At 35.6% G+C, this 22,631-nt stretch overlaps 1 protein-coding gene across 7 annotated transcripts in view; it reads left to right on the forward strand.

The window, feature by feature from the left end:
• Nucleotides 1–20,577, forward strand: part of AHI1 (Abelson helper integration site 1) — a 96,562-nt gene extending 75,985 nt beyond the window's left edge. For 6 of the 7 annotated variants that reach the window (XM_064649427.1, XM_064649428.1, XM_064649429.1 and 3 more), the window contains 5 exons: nucleotides 913–978; nucleotides 3,296–3,458; nucleotides 5,782–5,882; nucleotides 15,659–15,738; nucleotides 19,433–20,577. In XM_064649427.1, coding sequence (XP_064505497.1) covers nucleotides 913–978; nucleotides 3,296–3,458; nucleotides 5,782–5,882; nucleotides 15,659–15,738; nucleotides 19,433–19,664 — 642 coding nt within the window. In that variant the 3' untranslated portion in view covers nucleotides 19,665–20,577. Of the gene's footprint in view, nucleotides 1–912; nucleotides 979–3,295; nucleotides 3,459–5,781; nucleotides 5,883–15,658; nucleotides 15,739–19,432 lie in introns of those variants that run through there. The other variant, XM_064649431.1, reaches the window with a different exon arrangement.
• Nucleotides 20,578–22,631: the final 2,054 nt, after the last annotated feature.

Raw genomic sequence — 22,631 nt, forward strand, 5'->3', positions numbered from 1 at the left:
AGCAAGAGAAGAGAAAGAAGTTCATGTAAAAGATAGTTAAAGGAGTGGCAGTAAAATATGAAAAAGGTGAAGTAATTGGATAAAAGTTTTCAAATTTAAGTGTTTATAAAGTGGTATATCTGTTAGAGGTAGAAATGTTTACTTCACAAATCTCACATTTGATTTTTCTCTTCTAAAATGTCTTAATTGCTCTGTAATATTTCTATTCTGTACTGTAGTGCATATCCTTTGACACATACAAAATCTAGGGGAAACTGGCTTCTCCTTTGTGAAGATCGACCACTGAAAAAAATTAATACCAGCAAAGGACTTCCAGCTCTTCCTTTTTTTTTCTAGTTTGTTGTTACTCTACTAATTTTCTTAATTTTTCTATAATATATCTCCTTTCAACTGAAGCATTCTATTGTTTGACAGAAATAAATTTTTTTGGTACAGACATATCCTGATTATTGCATTATATATCTACTATTCTTTTGAATTTGTTGGAAGTCTGAAGAGTGAGTGGTAAAGATAGAACAACTAGAATTAAATGGAAAGTTTTGGTTATTAAGACCAACCTGAAATTTCCATTATATAGAAGTGACATCTTTTACGTACTGGTTCAGAGGTAAAGTCCACTGCAACAACTTCTTAAATATCTGCTGTATTTGCAATGCAAACAAGATGGGACTGCATAGTCACCAGTCCAGTTGTCTTTAGTGCAGTTTACATACTTGAAAAACTTGGTATCTTTTTTAAATATCTACCAACCAATAGCCAATATTACTCAGTTTTGCGTAACATCACTTCTGCTTTTTCTTTTTTAAAGAGCATTATATTACAGATAATTCTTATCATCTTAGTAGACATGAAAATACTCATAGTTTAGCAAGATACTTCATATTAAAGTTTCAACATAATTTATTCTTCTAGAATGATGACAGCCTGACAGCACTGGGAGTGGGAGGAGGAAGCAGTTGTCCACTCGTGCAAGAGACAGTAAGTATTATGTAATTTTTTGCGGAATTTTCTATACCTGTTATACTGTATCTGTGCTTTTGAAAGCATGTTCCCTTTTTTGTAGCATGAAATCCCAAGGATTTTTTTTGCTCCCATAGATTTTGTAATTCTTACAAAGATGTTCATAACTGGCATAACTACATTAATGCTGGGTTTATATCACTCTTGAAAAACAATCTTGTAAAATTTTGTTGAATATAGAATTTTTTATTTTTCACTTGGACTTGGACACAGGCAGAACTTGACAAATGTTTGAATGTCACACTAGAAGAAAGTCCAATGCTTTAGGCATAATTGTAAGTGGTTTACATTCTTCTTTGGTTTTGAGGTGCATTTCCTCTATCCCATCTTGGTCATTTTTCTGATCACATGCCTCCAGAGAATATAGTGGCAATTTCCACATTTCTTTTAAATTGTCAGGCCTACTAAACCATTTGTATTACAGGATACATTGGTTTATTAATTTCTTATTTCTGAGAGACAGACAATGGGACTTGCTTGATTGGTTTGAACTGTTTGTAGCAGTGAATTTTTGTAATATTTTCCAAAAAGCATAACATTTACACCAGAACTATCTTAAAAAAGACACTGCAAAATGAAGTAATTGTAGCTCTACCTTTCATTGTTTTTCATGCTACCAAGTAATTAGTGTTAGATTCCTATGTTCCTTTTGGGGTTTAGTTTTTGGTGTTTGTTTTTTTTTTTACCTTAAGTGACCTCATGGTTTTCATGAGGTCGTCACTTAACTGAAGTGGGCACTATTAGAGCACCTCTTACTGGGCATGATCTTGGTGCTCATTAGTGTGGTTTAGTTTGCTTCTGTGCTACAGTTCATATTTCTAGATTGTCAACACCACCTGTAATTATTGTATGAGCTTTCCTAATGCAGGGAGGAGAGTTATGATAAGGGTTATTTCATTGTTTAACTTCTTTATGTAAGTTCAGGACTTTTGAATTCATATTTAGATAAATTTCCTGTTTAGTGAGAACTATGCTGATACTAATTTTTGATACTGACCAGCTCAAAAATTGCCACATAAAATTTAAAATGGTATCATGGAATCAATGGAATCATTTCCATCTTTTCCCATTTATAACTGATTTAATCTGTTTAATTGATGACATGGAATTTTGAAAATACGAGTGACATTGTCTATATTTTTACACATCTAACTCACAGGTGATCTTACTCAAAGTAGAAATACAAATATAAAAGCATTGTGCAGTTCAGCAGTCTTAAGATTTAAATGCATGCATGAGTAATAAAAAGGGGTTTTTTCCTTCAAATCCCTATTGTCATACTTTATGTCCTTCAATCCCCTTAAACCTCCTATTGCTCCTAACAATCCCTGTCTTTGACCTCTTTACTTACAGTTTTGTAGAGGAATCTGAGATGAAAATTATAGGTAGGGAAGCAGCATTCTGTGTCTAAAATAGGTCATAATTTTGCTCCTCACTTATGATGAGGAAAGTGAGCAATTCCCTTATTGTTTCGGTTCATTTGTTTTCTTTTCAAGCTTTTCTGCTTGGAGTTCACCAGGACAGATTTTTGTTCATAGGGTATAGGGAATAAATAAGAAATTGTACTTGATATTTTCATATTCAGGGTAGAGAGCAGGCTTCTGCTAATGTATTTTATGTAGTATGCATGATGCTGATGACTATTAGTATTCTTTTTCATAAAAGTATAGTTGCACTGTATGTCAAATGGATTTATTATGTGAAATGGAATTTAAATGTATTTTTAAAATATTTAAAAGATATTTTTAAAGTTGTGCATCCAAACCCTTATTTTTAAGCAAAACAAAGAAAAAAAGAAAGAAAAAAAAATTGAGTGATCAAAGCAAAACTTTGCAATCTCTTTTTGTATTAAATTTTTCCTTCGATAAAACTGTCATACTGTTGAAGTATTTATTCAAACACATATGCTTCATGAGCACACAGAGAATGGGATCTGAAGGTGGTGTAACAATTCTGAGAAACTGAATGTATGAAGTTTTTTTTTCCTTTTGCTTCACAAGCAAATTGCTTATAAAACTAACAGCTGCTGTTTTGAAGCTAATCTTAGTGAATTGAATGTTCTTAACCATTTCTGCAATCCCACAGTCCTTTATCTTGCCTCTCCTGCTGCTTTCCCACCACCCCTGATCCCATTAGCAAAACTTGAGGCAGCCTCAGCTTTTACCAAAGTGCAGCTTTGGTTTCAGCTGCTTTTCTGCAAGAGGAAGTGAATGTTGCGCTTTTTTCTCTGTGGCATGGTTGTGATAAAGCTGTGGTGCTCTTATCTCTCTTTTAGGTAGTGGCTCTTTATGACTACACAGCGCATCGATCAGATGAGCTAACCATCCATCGCAGTGACATTATCCAAGTGTTATACAAAGATAATGATAACTGGTGGTTTGGCAGCCTAGCAAATGGACAGCAAGGCTATTTTCCAGCTAATTATGTGGCTGGTGAAAGTAAGTTTACTGCTGTCTTCCTGGTATACCGGTGTGGGTTTAACTGATGGTCCAAGATTTTACTGTGCTGTACTGCTATTGTTCTGAAGATAGGAATTCGTGTAGTACACACATGGCATAATGATGACTTATTGTGGTGCAAAAACTGTATATCTAACCACTTAGCAAGTTGACATACCTGACGTAGGAAGGTATGCTCTTGGTTAAACATTCCAGCTAATACAGTACTGACTTAATTATCTCTCAACTGGATTGATTCCTTGTCTCTTCTTACATATAGCAGCCTGGTTCATGCCCTACCTTGATAATGATTTAGGACACATCAAAGCATTCTGCAAACATCTTAGTTTTTTCTTAGGCAAAAGATCTAGCTTTTGTAAAACCTCTTAATTTTCCCCCTTCCATACTGGAGAATGTTCAGTTCCCAAAAAAAGTGGATTTCAGTATGAAGTTTTAAAAGAACAGTCATGGTTAAATGTCATATCTGAGCATTGAACTTGCAACCAGGTACTTGTTATTAAAACAGTTTTGACTAAACTGATACAGACAAACCTAAATGAATCTGAACAAATAATATAGGAAGCATCCTACTTAGTCAACTGCTCTAAAGATGCTCAGTGTGTTGATAGTTGTTAGTATTCAGCTTGTGGACACAGCATGGGGTTGCATAGTACAAGAAATTCATTTGCCATCCTAAACTATCAAACTATCAGTTAGGCTGGTGTTTAGAAATCCTTTAACTCAACATTTCTCAAGATGTTTTCCCCCATTTTCTAGTTCCTCCCTCTGTCTTTTGAGTGAAATCTAGTATTTAAGCCTCTTTCCTAAAAAAGACTTGGACATAACACTGTGCTCACTTGAGGATAGTTAAAGTTAGATTTACTACTGCCCTTTCCCTTTGTGCTCTCCTTGCACATCCTGTGGATTTTCTCCAGCCTTTCTTCCTTGCAAAATAACCCAGAGAGAAGTCTGTAGGAAGAGTCTGCAGTGATGGCCTTCAAAATATGTTCTTAAAAAAAAAAACCAAACAAACAAAATTTTGGAGGCAGTTGTCCAGCTGTGCAAAAAAATCTCTGGTAGATGTGTTATTTCAGTTGGTGATCGAATCATCTTATTATTGAATCAAAAGAAATGCATATGATACATTTATTAAGTGTCAGCTGCATTGCTATCAGTATGGACTTGGTTCTTAGGTAAATGTTTGAGTGCTTTTATTTTATATAATTTTCATTCATTCATGACTGGGCTTCGTGAACGAAGATTTGGGAAGGCTCTATCCACATTTGCTACAGGCGCGCTGGTGGCTTATGAGGCCAATACGTGACAGACATATCCGATTGCAAAAGGCACAGCAGAAAGACTCCTTATATGGTGTATTCTGCAATACACGGTTCTTTCTGCGTTGCCTTTTTTCCTCGAGAGTGATCCTGCGTGCGTTCTCAAAGGAGACAGCAGCGTTATAGATGGTGTGTCTCCAGGCCTCCTGATTTGAGGCCAGAGTAGACCAGTTATGTTGATCAATATGGCCAAGGCTGAGATGATGTTTCAGGGAGTCCTTGTATCTTTTCTTCGGGGCTCCTCTCATGTGGCAGCCAGTGGCAAGTTCACCATAGAGCAGGATCTTAGGGAGGCGGTGGTCCTTCATCCTGGAAACGTGCCCTGCCCAGCGCAGCTGCGTTCTCAGTAACATGGCCTCAATACTTGTGACTGCTGCTTGTTCTAGAACAGATGTATTGGTCACATAATCTGACCAGTGGATGTTTAGGATGTACGGAGGCAGCGTTGATGGAAGCGTTCTAGGAGACGCAGGTGGTGGCGGTAGATGACCCATGATTCAGAACCGTATAAGAGAGTAGACAGGACAATGGCTCTGTAAACACTGATCTTGGTGCTTTTCTTCAAGTGTTTATTATGCCATACTCTTTTGTGGAGTTTTCCAAAAGCACTGTATGCCTTTGCTAACCTGTTGTCTGTCTCTCTGTCGATCTTACCATCTGAGGAGATGAGGCTACCAAGGTAATTAAACTGTTGGACTGATTTGAGCTCTGATTGGCCAATGGTGATGTGGGGATGATGGGGGACTTCCTGAGGTGCAGGTTGAATTTTATATAATAACCAATATATAAATCACATTTAAATCTAAACTCACTAATATGAATAAAAGTTTACGGGAAAAATTTAATAAATTCTCATACAATGTTTGGCTTCAAACATTTTTCACCTGTTTCAGTTCACATCTGTTTTTGGCTAGATCGTAATGTCATGGTGGTTCACATAAATTCTTTCATGTCTCATAATGGCGAATTATGGTTCCTCTTTTCAGAAGAGTATGAAGAACAACCTTCAGAATTAGTATCAGATTCTGCTCCTCTCCTGCCAGAAGGACCAACAGAAGCAGAGGAAGGTTCTCTGACATTAGATAAGGTAACAATTTGAGAAGGAAGGATTCTGTAAGTAGTGTTATATTGTATCTCTTGTGTACACATGGACTGTATTAATTTTTGATCTTTTTTGTAAGAATTTCTTATGTGTAGACCTCGTTCAGGCAAGCAGGTAGATTTTCAGCAGCAGTCTAATGTTTGTCTTGCGTGGAATCAGCTGTTCTGTCATTTGGCAATTAAATATCCTGCTTACTTACACCATTGTAATGAGGGGCAAATCTCCCATTGACTCCAAGGTTTACAGAAGTATCTCTTACAGCTACCTGATGTAAATCATGGTTGAGGAAACAATATGGATTTGTCAAAACCTGACATAATTTCAGGTACTTGACTGTCATTCTTGGAATATGCATTGCCCACATATTCTTCAGATTTTCAACCATGAAATGTCCTTATCTATGGGGTTACATAGGAAAGAGCTGGGATGTTTTTCTCTTGGGAGTTTTCCAGTTCTTGTAATATCCTAATTAAAGATATGCAATGTGATCATGAAGCCTTTATACCATATGAGGAGATATGCTGCATCGAAATGTGCTTACTTGTCGGTGGCTCTTTCTGTTTAAAAGCTGCTGATGGGTCTCCAATATGAGTGGCTGCACCTATCCTGTATGTTGCTTAGGAGGGTGAACTATAGAGACTTCATAGTTTGGAGGAGCAAAGGTAAAAAAGGCTTTTGCCTTGACACTATCTACTATCTCTCCACTTCCACCATATACTTATACTGGGTTGCAATTGCATATGGCATTATGTTGTTGCTTACATGCCACATACTATACTGTGTGCATAAGCATTCCTGTTTCTGTGATTTTAGTTAAAATACAGTATGTGAAGAAGGACAAAGAAGCAGGACCCGGTTTTTAGTCCAAGAAAAATTGAGCATTTGATTTTTATTAGGGTTTTCTTTTCTGAGCTTTAGAGATTCTACTATGTGCAAAGCAGGCCACTTGATTCTCACTTCACTAGAAGGAGATTAGAAACTGCATAGCTTGTATCCCTTCTGTGAAATAAGACTGATGTTTGTTTTAAAACATGGGATAATTTGTAAGCAAAAAAAAAAAAAAGATAAAAATTAGGTCAATAACTGTTAGAATTTAAGGAATTTTTATTTCAAAATATTTGTATCCTTAGTAAGTGTACTTTTCACAACTATTAATTTATTCCTGTTACTAACATAACTACTTAAAAGTGAGTTTTGTTCAGATTCTTTCAGATTATTTGACTTTTCCACGTACTTTTCTAAAATTGAATCTAATATTTTATGTCTGATTTGCAAGACTCAAAACTACTCTGTGTTACTGTGTTACAATTTTGGGGATTTTTTTTCAGATGATCTATCTAATTATAGGACTGTTTAAGTTGGGAAAGACATTGCAGTGTTCAAGGTTAAAATACTCAATGCTGTTTCTATTAACCTTTTTTGTGTAGCTTCTGTTTTTAGTAGGTGAATAGAGAGAGGTAGCATTTAATAAATTATTGAGTACAGATTACTCACTTGGCAGTTTTCTTGAAGCCAACTGCTATAAATTGAATTACTAAGTGTTTTGTCTCTAACTATACTTGAAAAATGGAATTAATCACTGCACCGAGTAGTAATAATTAATCTGAAGTATCTTTTACCTCTTTATAGCTGAGAAACTCATAGCCAAACCACTGTCCAGGAGAGACAAGGGTGCATTACTTCTAGGTACTGGCAGTAAAGGCAGACTCTAACAAATATGGGAAAAATTATGTTACTGAAGATTTCTTTCATTTGTCTATGTTGCTAGAGGCAAGGAAGGTATCCCAGAGGGAATATGTTGCTATAATCATCCAGTTTCACTTGTACTCAGATTAGAAAAGAGAAAAGTGCTAAGACACCTGTTGTTATTAGACTTGATCATTGTTATCCGCATCTTTTTTTCCTGTTTTTATCTAGTAGAAATCTAGTCAATTTACTGCATAAAAATACTTTTATGTGCACTAATGTTACTAACATTTGCAACTAGTACTTGTTATTCAGCTTTGTGAGAAGTTAGCTTTGTGAGAATTAGTTCTGATTGCTTATAATTTTTCAAGTGTCTGTGGTTGACATTTTTCTAACACTAGGTTTTGTATTACTAGAGTATGTTTTTACTAACACTCGGTTTCAGTAATTTTTAATTGAAATACTCTTTACTTGGATTCTACTTGTACTTTGAGTTAAATTGACTACATATTTAATAATTAGTTGGAATTTTGTAGTAGTCTATATAGTACATATAGAAATTCAAAAGATACAGTGAAGCAAATGTACAATGACTGTCCAAAACAAAGCAAATAGGTTGCTTTTTATCTTGCACAGCAGCTGAGGGCAGTACAAAATCGTGAAGAGCCCAGAGGAAAGTTATGAAATATTTACAAGTCCTGGAAAAAATTATATAAGAGGATATACTTACAAGTGGAGAGACCATATAAAGTAGTACCTGCTGTGAATTGGATGCACTCTTCTTTCTTTTATTTTTCTTTTCCTTCTGCTGTTAAACAAGATCAGGGAACATTAATCTGGAATGGAGCACATCTAATTGGTAGAAGGAAATTTTTGTTTATGCCTTGAGAAACCTACTACAAGACACTATTAAATGTATGTACTTAGAGATTAATTGCTTTAATAATGCATTTTAGGCTGAGGTAATGGCTGAAATTCCAAAAAGCATCTGAATAAATGGGAAATGCAAATCTGACTGATTTTTAAATTTCAAGTCACATCAACACCAAATAAATCATCAAAAAGATAAGACAGTTGAATCAAATTATGAATCTAACCTCTGTAAGACTTGTGATGCCTTGAAGTGTAGTGGGTTTACAAAAGCAACAGAGTTCTGCTTAGAAGAAACAAATTGTCATAAATGTTTGTCAGCATGAATGAAAGTTCTGCAGTGCTTTGGCTTTAGGCAATACTGGATACTTCTGAGACAAAGCTGCTAAGGTGACCACTGAGGGGGCTGATCAGTTATGGCAGTTCCTGTCTTGCAGTAGTGACACAGCAACTTTTCTTCCTTTTCCTTACATTTTTTTTTTTCAATATAAGACCAGATAAAAGGAAATACCAATTTCTTTTACATGGGAAATAAGAAAAATCATTACTTTGTAATACCTATGTGTTTTGTTTGGTTGGGGTTTTTTGTTTCTTTTTTAATCCAAATATATTTTAATTAATAATTAAGTTTTTGTTTAAGTTGTTACCACAAGCAGGAAAATATAATTCATTCTTTGGTTGTGTTTTGTTTTTGTCCACAAGCATGTTTTCCCTAATATTTAGTTATACCTAGGTTTGCTATATTATTCTTTCTGGGTTTTTTTGGAGGATTGCTCAAATATTTAGCTCTGTTAAGCCTGCGAAACAGTTACTGTGAAAATCATTATAGAAATTACCTGTGAGGTTTTGCTACCACACAAGACTAAATAGGGCACTTAAAATGTTGAATATGACTATGGTTTTAATTACTGAGAATACCAGATAGTCTAATTAAAAATAGTTTTCCAACTGCAGATATAACAAATGCATATCTAGCTAATCATCAGAGCTTTATGAGTGAATAAAGTGGAATTATTAACATTAGAAGAGGGTGTAATACTCAAGATCTTTGCAAATAATTAAAAAAAAGGCTGTAGTTCAAAGGACTTGCTTTCAAAATTCTTTCTACCATCAGCTTTGCATTCGTAACATAATAATTTTATGCAAACCTTGTTTTCCTGCCTTATGAGTTACTTAACTCCTGTGCCACAAAATTAGGTCATAATCATCTTTAATTACAACATACCTCTAAACTGCCAATAGAAGTTTCATGGAGTGAAGGTGTCGCTGCACTGATGAAGAATTCCAAGAAATAAAGACAGACTTATCATCTGACTGCTCTAGTAAATGTGCTGTTTCCAGGTTCCTTAGGATGAAAGTGGAAAGGACAGGAATTCAGATAGGGAAGAAGCAAGAATGTGGGTTTTGCAAAATTTTGGCAAATTAGAAACATTTCAAAGTTGATAGTATGGGGATTTTTAACTAGAAATTTTCCATTGTCTATAAAATCTTGGGAATATGTTTCATAATTTTAAGGTGGCCTACCGCTCACTACATAAAATGCATTCTAACTATTAAGTATGCAATTCCACATTACATGAAAATAGTAGGAAGTAGTAATAGACAAAAACAAAATTTAATTTAATTTAAAATTTTCATTAGAAGTGTAAGAAAATAGTCTTTCTAGTATATTTATCTTTGAAAAATTATACCAAGAGGTAAAATAATGGTCATAAGCATCAAAAGGGTTGCTGTCAAAAACCACATTATTATTGCACAATTTGGATAATCTGCCCAAAGATCATCACAACTTGATTCCATGTCTATTTAAATAAAGTTTGGGATTATCACTGTTCACATAAATAATTCATGCTCTCACTCTTCTTCCCCTAGAGAAGGTTGTTGTCAGACTTTGTGAATATTTAGCCCACTGTGTCTGAAACTAACTTGCCAAGCAACTGACGCTTTTCCCCTGGGCTTGAGCTCCTTCTGTATGTATGTTTTTGTGGGCTCAAAATTTTTTTATTAAATCTAAAACTTTAAAAAGCATAGAAAACTTGCTTTTCCTTTCTAAAAATAGTAGCTAGAAATTTTTCTATTAGCGTAATCAAAAACTTTTATTTTAGAGCTTGTGCAGTTTCTATTTTCTATAATGGTGCCCTTCAGTTTACTGGGAAACACTTCAGTGACTGATTACCTTTTAGGAAGAGGAGGAGGGAATAGGAAGATGTGATTATGATAATGAGGGAAACACTGAGAAATTAATACAATGAAACTCTTGCAGTGAATAGAGCTGAAGACTTTCGACACATCGCGAAGTGTGTTCATTTTCAAGGTTCAGAGAGGTTGCAGCTATTAAAAAAGCGATATTCAATTGAATTAGAATGTATTATAGTGAAGTTTGTAAGTCTGGGCTTCATTCATTGCTAATATGATTACAGATCTCTCTTTCTGAAAGTATTGATGTCTAGGCTGAAAGAAACTATGCTTTTCTAGAATTGGTCTCCAAAGCTGCTGTGTAGTCTTCCACATAAATTGTTGAATGGCATTATGAAATAGATATATCTTTACAAATCCTACTTTCAAAGTAGTAATGACTTTGATTATTCTTTAAGAAATCCTTCTTTTGAAGGAAATGTTACTGTGGCACCATCTTATGAGGAATGGGCCATTTTTCTGAAAGGTTACCCAGCATTAACATATTTCAGCTTTTGAGTTCTGTAGTTTCCTATTTCTTGGTGCTCTGTTTTCCCTTTAAAATGCAGTTTTTACTGTTCAAGTTAGAGTTATAGAATCATAGAATGCTAAGGTGTTGGAATAGAGCAGAGGGGGAGAATCACCTCTTTGAACCTGCTGACCATGTTCCTTTTGATGCAGCCCAGGAGACAGTTGGCTTTCTGGGCTGTGAGCACACACTGCCAGCTCATGTTGAGTTTTTCATCAACCATCACCCCCAAGTCTTTCTCTGCAGGGCTGCTCTCAATCCACTTCTCCACTCAACATGTAGGTGTGTTGAGGATTTGCCATGACCTGTTTATAGGACCTAGACTTCTCTTTGTTGAACTTCATGAGGTTTGCATCAGCCCACCTCTTAAGGTCCCTCTGGATGGTATCCCTTCCCTCCAGTGTGTGACTGCACCTGCAAGATGAATTACCCTTTCTTAAGCATGTGTGTTACTACTTTGTTTGTAAGCTGGTAGCTATGTGTTGTGTCTCAAAAAATGTTTATGCCTCTGTCTATAGTATTTAAGAAAGAGAAGGTATCTGGTTTATAAGCAAATAATTATCTGTTAGGGGAAAAAAAAGAAGAGATTAAATACTCATTTACTGTAAGTGCCCAGTCTGTTTAAAGGTAGGAAGAATCAGGCTGAGCCACTGAACTGGTCAAACAGAACCAAAAATACTGTTGAGGGACACATATTACTAAGATAGCTCTCACTAGCAAGCTAGCTTCTCTCTTCCCCACATTTTCTCCTTGGGTCCTCATAGCCTCTTTCTGAAGAGAATTAAACTATTTTTATGCAAATCTTAGGCAAAGCTGTGACCACAGATAAATTCCCAAAGGCTGAGACTTCAAGACTGAAAACAGCTGCTCTAAACCATACTGCTTCAGTCTGAAGTATCTTGTCTCCACTCTTCCTCCTCCTCCTTTTGTTGTCCCTCAAATACTCATCTTGTGGATTTGATTTCTGAAATACAGTATTCGTCAAGCCATGCTTACAGTTTTCACCCACCAGATTTTTCCTTTTGTGCAGAAGATAGAAATCCATGCCAATGTCTGTGGTATAGAGCCATTGTTCTACTAGATGATCACAACTAAGTTAATACTGTTAGACCTAAGGGTTAGAACACGGTCAATCTGATTTAGATAGAATTGTTCTTAAAAATGCTAGAAAGGGGAAAAAAGCAATTATAAGTTAATTGCATTTTAAATAGGAAAGTCTTGGCAAAAGAAATATATGTAATTCTGCTAGCAAAGATCCCTGCCAGTTGTTCATTTAATCAGGAAGTGTGTGGACGGGTGCAGAATAGCAAGAAAGAAAATGATGAGAGTGGTGTCACCACATCTCTCTCAAACTTGACTTGTTATAACAGTTTTGTCAGGAGGCATCAGCAGAGTTCTGAGGAGTTAAACACATGACTATGAGTCTTTTATCCATGGACTGTGTAATAGAAAACAAAATAAAAACTGAATACTGAGTCCGAAAGACTAGTCTGAAAAGGCAGAGAGACATGTTCATTCTTGCCATCTCTGATCCAGTGAATCTTTTATTAGATCAAGTTCTGTAGAAACAGCTTTTATGGGAGAGTTCCTCTCTGCAGAGTAGGCTATAGAGCAAGCTCATTTGCTGTCATGGCTTGGATCACCTGAATAGATCTTCTGCACCACTCCATTCTGTCCATCTTCCTCTTAGTCTGTCAGAGAACCTCTGCAGACCATCAGTCTTAGTGACAGCTCTGCACAGCCTAGAGGAAAGTACTGCCAAAGATGTAGACTTGGGATGAGACTTTGGCACTAGTATTTCCTTTAGATGTCCTCTGCTGCAGCTTCTACTAGGAAGTATGTTCTGATATATCTGATTGTTTCCATGAGTTGCACAGGGAGGGTTTAGTGCTTGACTTACTGGTGTGGATTCTACAGCAGGGATTAGGAACTTGATATACTTTTGTGTATTTTGCCTTTACTTGTATTGCCTTGGTTGCTTCTTGTGTGGCATCACAGAGAATAGTAAGTATGAAAAAAAAAATGTGCTTTAAAGCGAGCAAGCCTTTTAGAAAAGGAAAATATGTATTGTGTTACAATTTTTATGATCATAAACAAAGAAAAGGAAACTTCAGAAAATCCAAGCTTCTGCAGTTGATATGAACTGATGTTCTCTTCTCCTTCTGGTGGATTGCATCTCTCAAAGGATAGAGAATTAGAATATGGCAACAAAATAGAACACCATTAGTGGCACTCTACAAAGGAGCTAATTTTTTGTACTATGTTTAGTATTTGTTCTTGCGAACAGAAAAATACGCATAAGTATCAAATATTAGGGTGTTTTCTTTAAAACAAACACTGCCCTAATAATTCTGTATTAATATTTAAGATCTGCAGTCTGGATGAATGTAATAACTAACACCATATCTGGTCCAATGCTATGTTTACTGAATCTTAGTACAGACATAGTGACAATAGTGCAGAGCTGTTTGGAGGTTCCTCGGAGATCTGCCTGTGTATAACAAGTGGTCGAGAGGTTTCAAAATGGACAAAGATGAGATCAACAGCCTCTTCAGCTCCTCCAAACTCTAGCCTTCTCTGGCTTGCTCCTTACATTGATATGTCCTCACTGAATTCTCAGCATGTAAATGTTACCACCACCTCCTGAGCCAAATACCTCCTGCCTATTTTTCCAGCCTCCATTTACTCTGCTGTGCTCCTCTTGCTGCTTCATCCCCTTGTTTCACCAGCTCCTGCACCAGCTCCTTGGATCTGCTGCTGATCCCTCTTGTTCCTTCAGTAGTTACTTCTTACATCCCTAGGATGGGAAAAGTAGTTCAAGGAGTAGGTTAAGAGGGACACAAAGGTATGTAGTGTAGACAAATGAAGGTAGCAGCAGTGAGATCTGCTTCAAAAAGATCTAGTACCTAGTTCCCTCTTCATTACATGCTTTAAAGTTTTTAGGAATGAGGTAAGAAACCTATCATACTCAAACACTGCTGTGGAGAATTGGGAGTCATTCTCTACAGACCCTAGGAATTCTCATTAGTTGCCATGTGTGGAGAACACAGCTAGTGGAATGTCTCCAATTGTGTGCTTTTCTTTCCTTGGTACTTATACTAAAGAGCTGTGCCTATGTGATGAGGTTTTTTTGATCATAAGAATTTTCACTTAGGCACATTAATTTAGTGGATACTTTAATCTTCTAACTGTAAAACAGGTATAATTTTCTGTGTTTATGTGTCTGAAAGTGTTAAAAATCTTAGTCTAGTTTTATAAGAGGTCAGTCTCCTATAGTAGCACTTCAGGGAATTCTACCTCACTGTTCTTTGGAATGGTTTATATTTGATTATAGTATTAGTACAGTGAGGAGATTCTGTAATATTTACTCAAAAAAGAGGGTTAAAAAATGGTCCAACATCATTCACACAGGATTGTCAGAAAAAGATTTTGTTTTGACTGCAAGCGAAGTGAATTCACAATTGTGTATGGCAGGGAACCACAAGGCTGTAAGTGCTGAAGGAAGTATTAATTACTCAGAGTCATTCCCTTTACAACACTCCTTTGTATTTTCATATCAGTGGCATTATACTTCCTTCTTTTGTATTTACTTTTACCATTGACTTAGTCTCAAGTTTATTGCTGTATTAACAAGGATTTTGTGTGTGAAGTACATGATTTTTCTTCCTAGCTCAGCTAGTTATTGTATTCTGATAGTCTGACTTTTGTCTAAACTATTCCAGCAATCTGTGTTTTTTCAGCAGACTAATTCCAATGACTAATGTTTGAACATGGTTGTTGTGGGCAGTGTGCTCATATGAATTCAGTAAGTCAATGAGAGCTTGATCCTGTTTATTCCCAGTCAGCAGAAAAATATTAAACTAATAAAATAATCTGTCCCGGAAGATTCAGGAAGGGCACTCGCATTTCCTTATGGGAATTCTTGCAGTAATTGTGAGACCTGTTAGAATTAGGGTTGTTTGTAGAGGGAGCAAGTTGTATAGAGACCCACTAATTAGGGTGGAAATGAGAGAATTTACTTAAACTTTTCCAGTTTTGGGGGGTCTTCCTAGCCCTGAATTATAAAGTAACCTGGAGTGATTTCAACTACTCTTGAGTTAAACTTGCAGGCTTAAAAAACCCACAGGTTTATCTTGTTAAAACTATGCAATAAGGTGTCTTTTTAGCATTGTGCTTTTAATCTTGTAGGAGCAGAAATAACTTTATTCTTTACAGACCATGTGTATTTTAAGCTGATTTCAAGCAGATTCATAACCATCTGTTTCTACAAATACCTGAAAACTGTCTTTTATTTGCAAGTAGCTTTTTTTTTTTATAGCAGGGTGCTGTTTCCTTGTTTGTAACCACATAGGAGTTAACATTTTATGGCTGATAGACATTCTTTTTCAAACGAGGTATATTCTCTCCTTATTCAGGAAGCTGGTGGGTTTTCTATGCACATGTGTTGGCCCTCTTGTCTGTCTTCTTTTTACCTTCCTGCCTTTTCTTTTTTCTTTCACAGATGTCATCAGTCATCAGCAAGTCAGGGGACCTAAAATTTGTCTCCAAGCGTGACACAGATAGAGACTCACCTGCAACACAGTAAGCAAGAAATAACTTTAAACAATTTGCAGTCTTTTTTCTACAACTGCTGTTTGAAAACTATGAAAACGTTGGAAGGCTTATTTTGTTTTATCAAGCAAAACAAGAATTAGCTTTAAGATTATCAGTGAGAGCGTGCTTCACACTCGAAAAGTGAAATAAGTTACAGTTCATGTATATCTGCACACACAGATGTGCATACACACTCTATCCCCAAAAAAGCAAGGGCTATAGTGTATATGACAATCAAAACTCAGGGATATGACTCAGGATATGGGGCTGTCTGCTGGCATGCGTTAGCTATGTATTAGGATTTATTGCTACAAACTTTAAACTATTTTTTCACCTTCTAAAAATTAATTAATGTGAATTGCGAGAGATTGTCACATTCTAAGAAGGCGCAAACCAGCGTCTTTGATGGTGACACTTGTATTTTTTAAAAATCATATCTGTTCATTGCGTGAAAGCTGTAAGCAGATAAGATCTCAGTGTTTTAAATAAGAACTTCCACAATATCTTTAGCTATTATAAAACCATTTATACTTCAAAAGTGTATTTGAAAATACTTCCTGTGTTTCCCATTATATCTGTCACCTAAGAAAAGTTATTTCACTGATTGTTTTCCACACTGGTCCCCTCCCCATATAAATAATATGTGCATATATGCTGTAGATGCAGATACATATCTGATTTTAACCTGCTTTTAAATTTTAATTTTATATCTCTGTCTGTATCTAGGTTTGAAAATAAGGTGTGAGTGGAAAGTTTAACCCTCATGTATGATGAGGAATGGGCTGTATAACTACACATTGACAGAATTCAGTGTTGAATTTTGGGCATAACTATTCTGATAGTATGTACATTAAGGAAGGAAATGCCTTAAAAGCATAGTTACTGTGATGGTTAATACAGTCTGTTAGAAGTCAGTATCAAAAATTTGGTATGACTCAACTCCATAGTAGAACTTCAGGAAACAACTATTTTGAGTGAGCTTTCCAGGGCATCCACTGAAAAATGTGCCATTGCAGATTAATCATAGAATCATAGAATCAGCTGGGTTGGAAGGGACCTCCAAGATCATCAAGTCCAACCCTTGATCCACTGCCGCCGTGGTTACTAAATTAAAATGTGGAATCACAAATAATTTAAGCAAATTCAAGAATTTTGAGTCATAACAGATGTGAAATGTTCATTTTAGTGGAAACTAAGACTGTCCTGACAAAGAGGTCACACTGAAGAAATAGAGCCCCAAAACCACTTTAGTTGCATTTAGGAAAGGTGAGAGAAAACACCTACATGCCTGAGTCACTGAAATGTGCTCCCTCCTCCTGAACTATAGGGAGCATCACAAAGATTCCAGTCTGAATTCATGCATGCTCCATGTCATAGTACTTCATAGCAGTGACTGTGTGTACCAAGTTTCTTTCAGAAAAGACTACAAGCTTCTGCCTTATTTTGAGAGCTAAAAGAGAGAAGCATCCTCTGACATTGCTGGTGCTATTAGTTTGACAGATCTCACATATTTCTGTTTATACAGGACAGGTTAGATAATAAAAAATCTCAGAAACATGGCTGCCTATTTTTCATGAAAACTCTCACTTCATTGTTATCAAAAACATGGCCTGCAGGGGCTGTGACAGAGCTGTAGTTTTCTTGCTTACTGCAGTTGATGTGTCTGAAATGTCCTTAAAAAATCACATGCATGCTAGTATTGCCATCTTAACTGGAAAAGTTTTCTATTTTAGCATCTAACAGCAGTATCAACATGACTTGAGGTCCAGTTCAACCTGTATTTAAATAGTTGCTCCACCTAAAACGTACTGTTATTCTTCTGTTTTCTGTGAAAATACCTTAATATCCATGTCACATCTATGTATATGATAGGAATTACGTAGTAAATAAATTTCATAAGAATCAAGTGAGATGTGATTGCCAAGTACATGCTTTCAGTATGGAGAAGTGAAACTGTAAACACCTGCACAACTCAGTATGCCAAATGAATGATTGCTGTTTTGCCTTATTAGAGCAGTATTCATTTTGGCCACGATACCTGCTGTAAAAGAAAATGAATGGAAAGTGCTTAAGACGTGTCTGTCTTTGAGGATTTCTGGATGGAAATTAAAGTTTTGCAGTAGGAAAGCTAAATTTTATGCAAGATGGTAGTAGACTTTTATCTTAGCCAAGCAGTTAACCTATCTTCTGCAGACTCTGGAAGATACAGAGAATTGTCCATGTAATAGATGCTCAGTGGTTTCAATCTAAGTGTCTTGTTTTGATACATCATCGCATCTGATGTTCAAATAATAAAAAGATGAAAACTGCTTCTCAAAATTAGAGTAGCTTTACATTGGAAACCAGCATAGTAACCTCATAGTAACCTTTGAATATTAATGATTAGATACTACTTGTTAATACAGACATTATCTCCTTAGATATATTCCTATTATACAGTTCTGTTGAGCTGCACAGTTTTGTAGTGCTCTCTGCATGAATTTACACAAGACCCAGCTGAACACTCAGTTTGGTACACTGGTACTTACATTACTGAAAAATTATGATTTTTATTCCGCAGTTTCCTTATGCTGCAATACTTCTCCAGTTATTCTAGAAATCATAACACAGAAGGTCTTAAACTCCAGAACCTTTTCTTTAAGATGTTCCAGTACTAGAGCTGCAGCAATCCACTTATTCATAAATATACAATTTAGTTTTTAAAAAAATTCAAACTATAGGCAGATAGTCATCAGTTCATTAGCAAGGCTGATGTGTAAACATTTTCATGTATAAAATCTGATTACATTAGGACAGTAACACCAACAGTAGAGCACTTGCAGCACACTTTTTGGGGAAACAGCACACATTATGTTCCTCAGTCTTGATTCATCCATTTGTTTATGTGTTTCAGAAGCATTCAACATAACAGTTCAGGTCATACCAAGACCTCTTTTGCTAGATACAATACAGATTTTGAACAAAGACAGTACCTGCCCTTGAAAGATTATAGTTAAAGCATTGTTATGTATTTACAGCTAAATAAAGTTACAACTTCTGCCAAGAGTGAAAATTCATGGTAGAAGTGGTGTGACATTGCAAAATCCCTGGCATCATGCACAAGACCAGTTAAAGGCATTAACTGGGAAAGATACAGGAGCTTTGTTGATGCTTTTGGCATTGTATGAAGTCTGATAAGCATAAATAGACAATAAAGTTATTTTTGATTCTGTAAATCTGTTACCATTCAGGTAAATTAAAATGCAAAAAAATAATCTTATTCTTGTTGAATAAATAAGCCAGGAATCTCTCTTTAATTACAAGTATTTTGATGTCTGAGCTTAGGAATGTAAAAAAAAATAAAAGTCCAATTGCTTTTATGAGAGGAGGAGACTAGTAATTTCTATTTTTTAATTACCTCTGTTTACTATTGATCAAGGCAAGCTGATTTTTAAGATCACGAAGAGTTCTTTTCAAGGCAATGCTATGATAAAGTAGACTGGTGGAGTGCTCTCATATTTTGTCTTCATGGTTTTTCTTTCTTTGTTCTGCTGTGGAACAGTAGTTTTTGTAGTTGTTTCAGCATTGTGCTCAAGGGGACAGGCAGACAATTGCTCTAACACATCAGCTGTGGGTGGAAAAAGCTCTAAATTTGGGCTAACTTTGTGTTTCTTTTACTCTTTTTATATCCACCTTCCTCTAGAGGTACAAAGAAAAAGAAGAAAAGGATACAGAGGAATGAGAGAGAAAATCAGCACAACTTAATGAGTCTCGATACTCCTCTATCATCAGTTACAGCTAATGGTGTTGAAAATGAACCTACATCCCATGGGGTGGAATTGAAGAAGAAGAAGAAAAAGGCAGTGAGAGGCTCAAACTTAGGCACAAATGGAAAGACAAATACTGCCTTTGAGCCTGAATGCCAGGACGTATAGTCATAATTTATTTCTGAATACTGGTGTGATATTCATTACACACATTGAAGGCTCCAATTTCAGTCTCTCTTCTAGGATTAACAACAAACAAAGAAATTAAAATACTTAAATATGCAAAATGCCACCTGTGGTGACTTACTGATGGTGTTAACCTGCTTTGGGTGACTTTTGTCCTTGAAATCAACAGTGAGGTTCAGCTCCTCACTGGACTGGAAAAAACCTGAAACTGTCAAATACAACATTTCCTAATTTAATATCTGATTAAACTTTCACTTAAGCATTTCTGTAGGCTGTAGATCAATCCACTGTGAGCAGAGAATCAAGTAAAAAAGTGTGATCTAGAGCAAAACAAGCTCAACCACTACATATATTATTAAGTTAGCATTCTAAAATGTGTTGTAAGTAAAATAGAAGAGTGTTCAGAACGGTAAAATTCCAAAGAAGTGCTGACATTAAGGTGTACCTGAAAACGTAAGCTTTTTAAAAATATTTTTCTGACATCAAATACTCACTTGGACTGCATTTTGCAGCTCTGAAGGGAATTAACCTATGTAACTACACTGTCTTCAGTAGGACTACTCATTCTTATCAAAGTAAATAAGTGTTGCAAATTCCAGACAGTTATATTTTTCAGATGAGGTTTTCTGCACATAGTAAAGATTCATTGGAGTTTTGTCAGGGTTCCTGGCTGCTTTGGCAGCAGTCTTGCCAAAGATACTTTGTTTTTGTCTGAATGAAATATTTCATATCCAACTATGCTGTTTGTTTTACTTGTAGTCTTTATTCACTTGTGTCATTAATCTGTTTTTTTACTTGAGTATTATTTTGTGAACTTTTACTGATGACTTCACTAATTATCTATGGTATTAAATAATTTATGTTTTATATTAAATGAAATACTTTCTAGCAGTTAGTGTTGGTATTTTTTTCTGGCTGATGATGTCCAGTTTATTTTTACTCTGCTAGGAAATTCTTCCTCCTCCCTCTCTGAAGCAATAAATAACATAAAATTAGAAAGTCCTTATTTAGTAGACAGGGCACTTGATTCCATTAAAAAAAGAAGTGAGAATACCAGTGTTGGGCACTGATGTGTGAAATGCACCCAGATGCAGAGGACTAGTTGCTCTATATTGTAATAACTTTCTTGCACATTTGAAAGTCAGAAAAATCTATAAACTTTTTTCTTTCAAGTAAAGCACAGCAGCAAATACTCTTTTTTCACCCCACTAGTAGTTGATATTTGCTAGCAGTCCTAGCTTTACTTTGCTTACAGTATGTGTATGGAGTCCACTCCTAAATAGAACTTGCTTATATGGTACTGGAAACTTAGTAATGTCTCTTTCCTCAGTCTGAGATAGTGTAAAATTATGTTAATCCTGGGACTGCCTGATTCTAGCAGGGCTCTTTGCCTTTTATCTCTCAGCCTTTGCAATGTATTTCAACTCACCATCCTGTGCGATGTGTGGAATTTAAAGATTTTATAAAGGAGAAAAATCTCAACATTTTACATTTCTTAAAATGTCCTGGGTCACATTTAAAATAAGGGCAGAGTGACATCAGGCTCCACGTCAGGGAGAGCTGAGCAGCAGCCAAGATCTGGGAGCTCATTGGAAAGCATTGTAAAATGTTAATTTGGCATTGTCAACACTGAAGACAGAAATAACACTTCAGATAAACACCACAGAGAAATGGTAGTTCTAATCAAAGGCACAGCACCTCCTTTCATGCTTGCGAACTAGGGCTCCAATTATGTTCACTGCTCTGAAGCTGAATAGAGCTGCTTTGCCACACTTTCCAAATTGAGAGGAGAAGCAGCAGTAGTGCCTTCCAAGGCACAGTTCCAAATAACAATTAAGCAGAAGGAATCAGATAAGAGCCAAACATGAAAATGCAAGAGTTGAAAATAAACTTTTCATGATGTTTACTTGTAATTGCAATAGCTTTTGTTTTGCTTTTATAATTTTTTTTTCCTCCCTACCACATGGTTGGTTAGGGACTTCTATTCCTTTTTACCATGTCACTGTGGTGTTACTCTTCTGCATTCATTTAACAGAAAAGGAACAAAAATATCTGAAATTTTGAAAAAGTCTATGATTCTTCAATATTAAAATTAGAACCTTCAGCCTAAAATCTAACAAATTATTAGCATGGCACAATGGCAAAGGCAGTTTTTAACTTTCATTCAGAAATATGGCTGATACATTCACTTTAAGAAAAGCTGCTTTTTGATGTTAGTAGATTCTTTATTCTTCAGACATTGCTATTGGGATTTTAAACTTACAAAAGAGGATACAACTTTTAAAAATTTTGGATTAGGGTAGTGGTTTAAAAATAGATTTTTAATTTAAAAGCTTTATATAATGCTTCTTGTTTCTGTGTTAATGCAGTCTACATATTTCTTAAAATCACTTTACAGTTAATATCATGTACATATGCTGAATATTGTCCAAGTATTTAAAAGACTTAAATTTCAGTGAAGAAAAGAATTCCAGAGGGATTTAGATTGCCTACTGAAAATTTTCCTTTTTTTTTTAGATGAAGAACTGTATGAGTGCCCTGTAAAATTGTTCCCTCAGCCATGATGTGTGAATTAAAATACAAGAGTTCTAAAAGTCTCTGTGATGCATTCTTAGAGGGTTACCCAAGTTCATTACTGGAACAAAACAGATAATATGTTCTTTAAAAAAGGCTAAATATTAGATATTTTTAGCTGTCTGGTGATAGCGGCATAGTAGGTCTTTCATTGTTGTGGTGTTTCTAGGTTTTGTGTGTGTGGTTACAACATACAGTTGCTGTTACATTTTTATGATATGGCAGAGGCACCGAGAACAACGCATAAATCAGCAAAACAGAAGCAAATGGAGGACACATTTTTCCTGTGTTTCCCAATAGCCATCAAATTGCATTTAGTTTTTTCCTTAAAATAATTTGAGGAACATACATCATAAAACACAATAAGTGTATTTG

The sequence above is a fragment of the Pseudopipra pipra genome, chromosome 3 (genome assembly GCF_036250125.1).
Source record: "Pseudopipra pipra isolate bDixPip1 chromosome 3, bDixPip1.hap1, whole genome shotgun sequence".
NCBI lineage: Eukaryota > Metazoa > Chordata > Aves > Passeriformes > Pipridae > Pseudopipra > Pseudopipra pipra.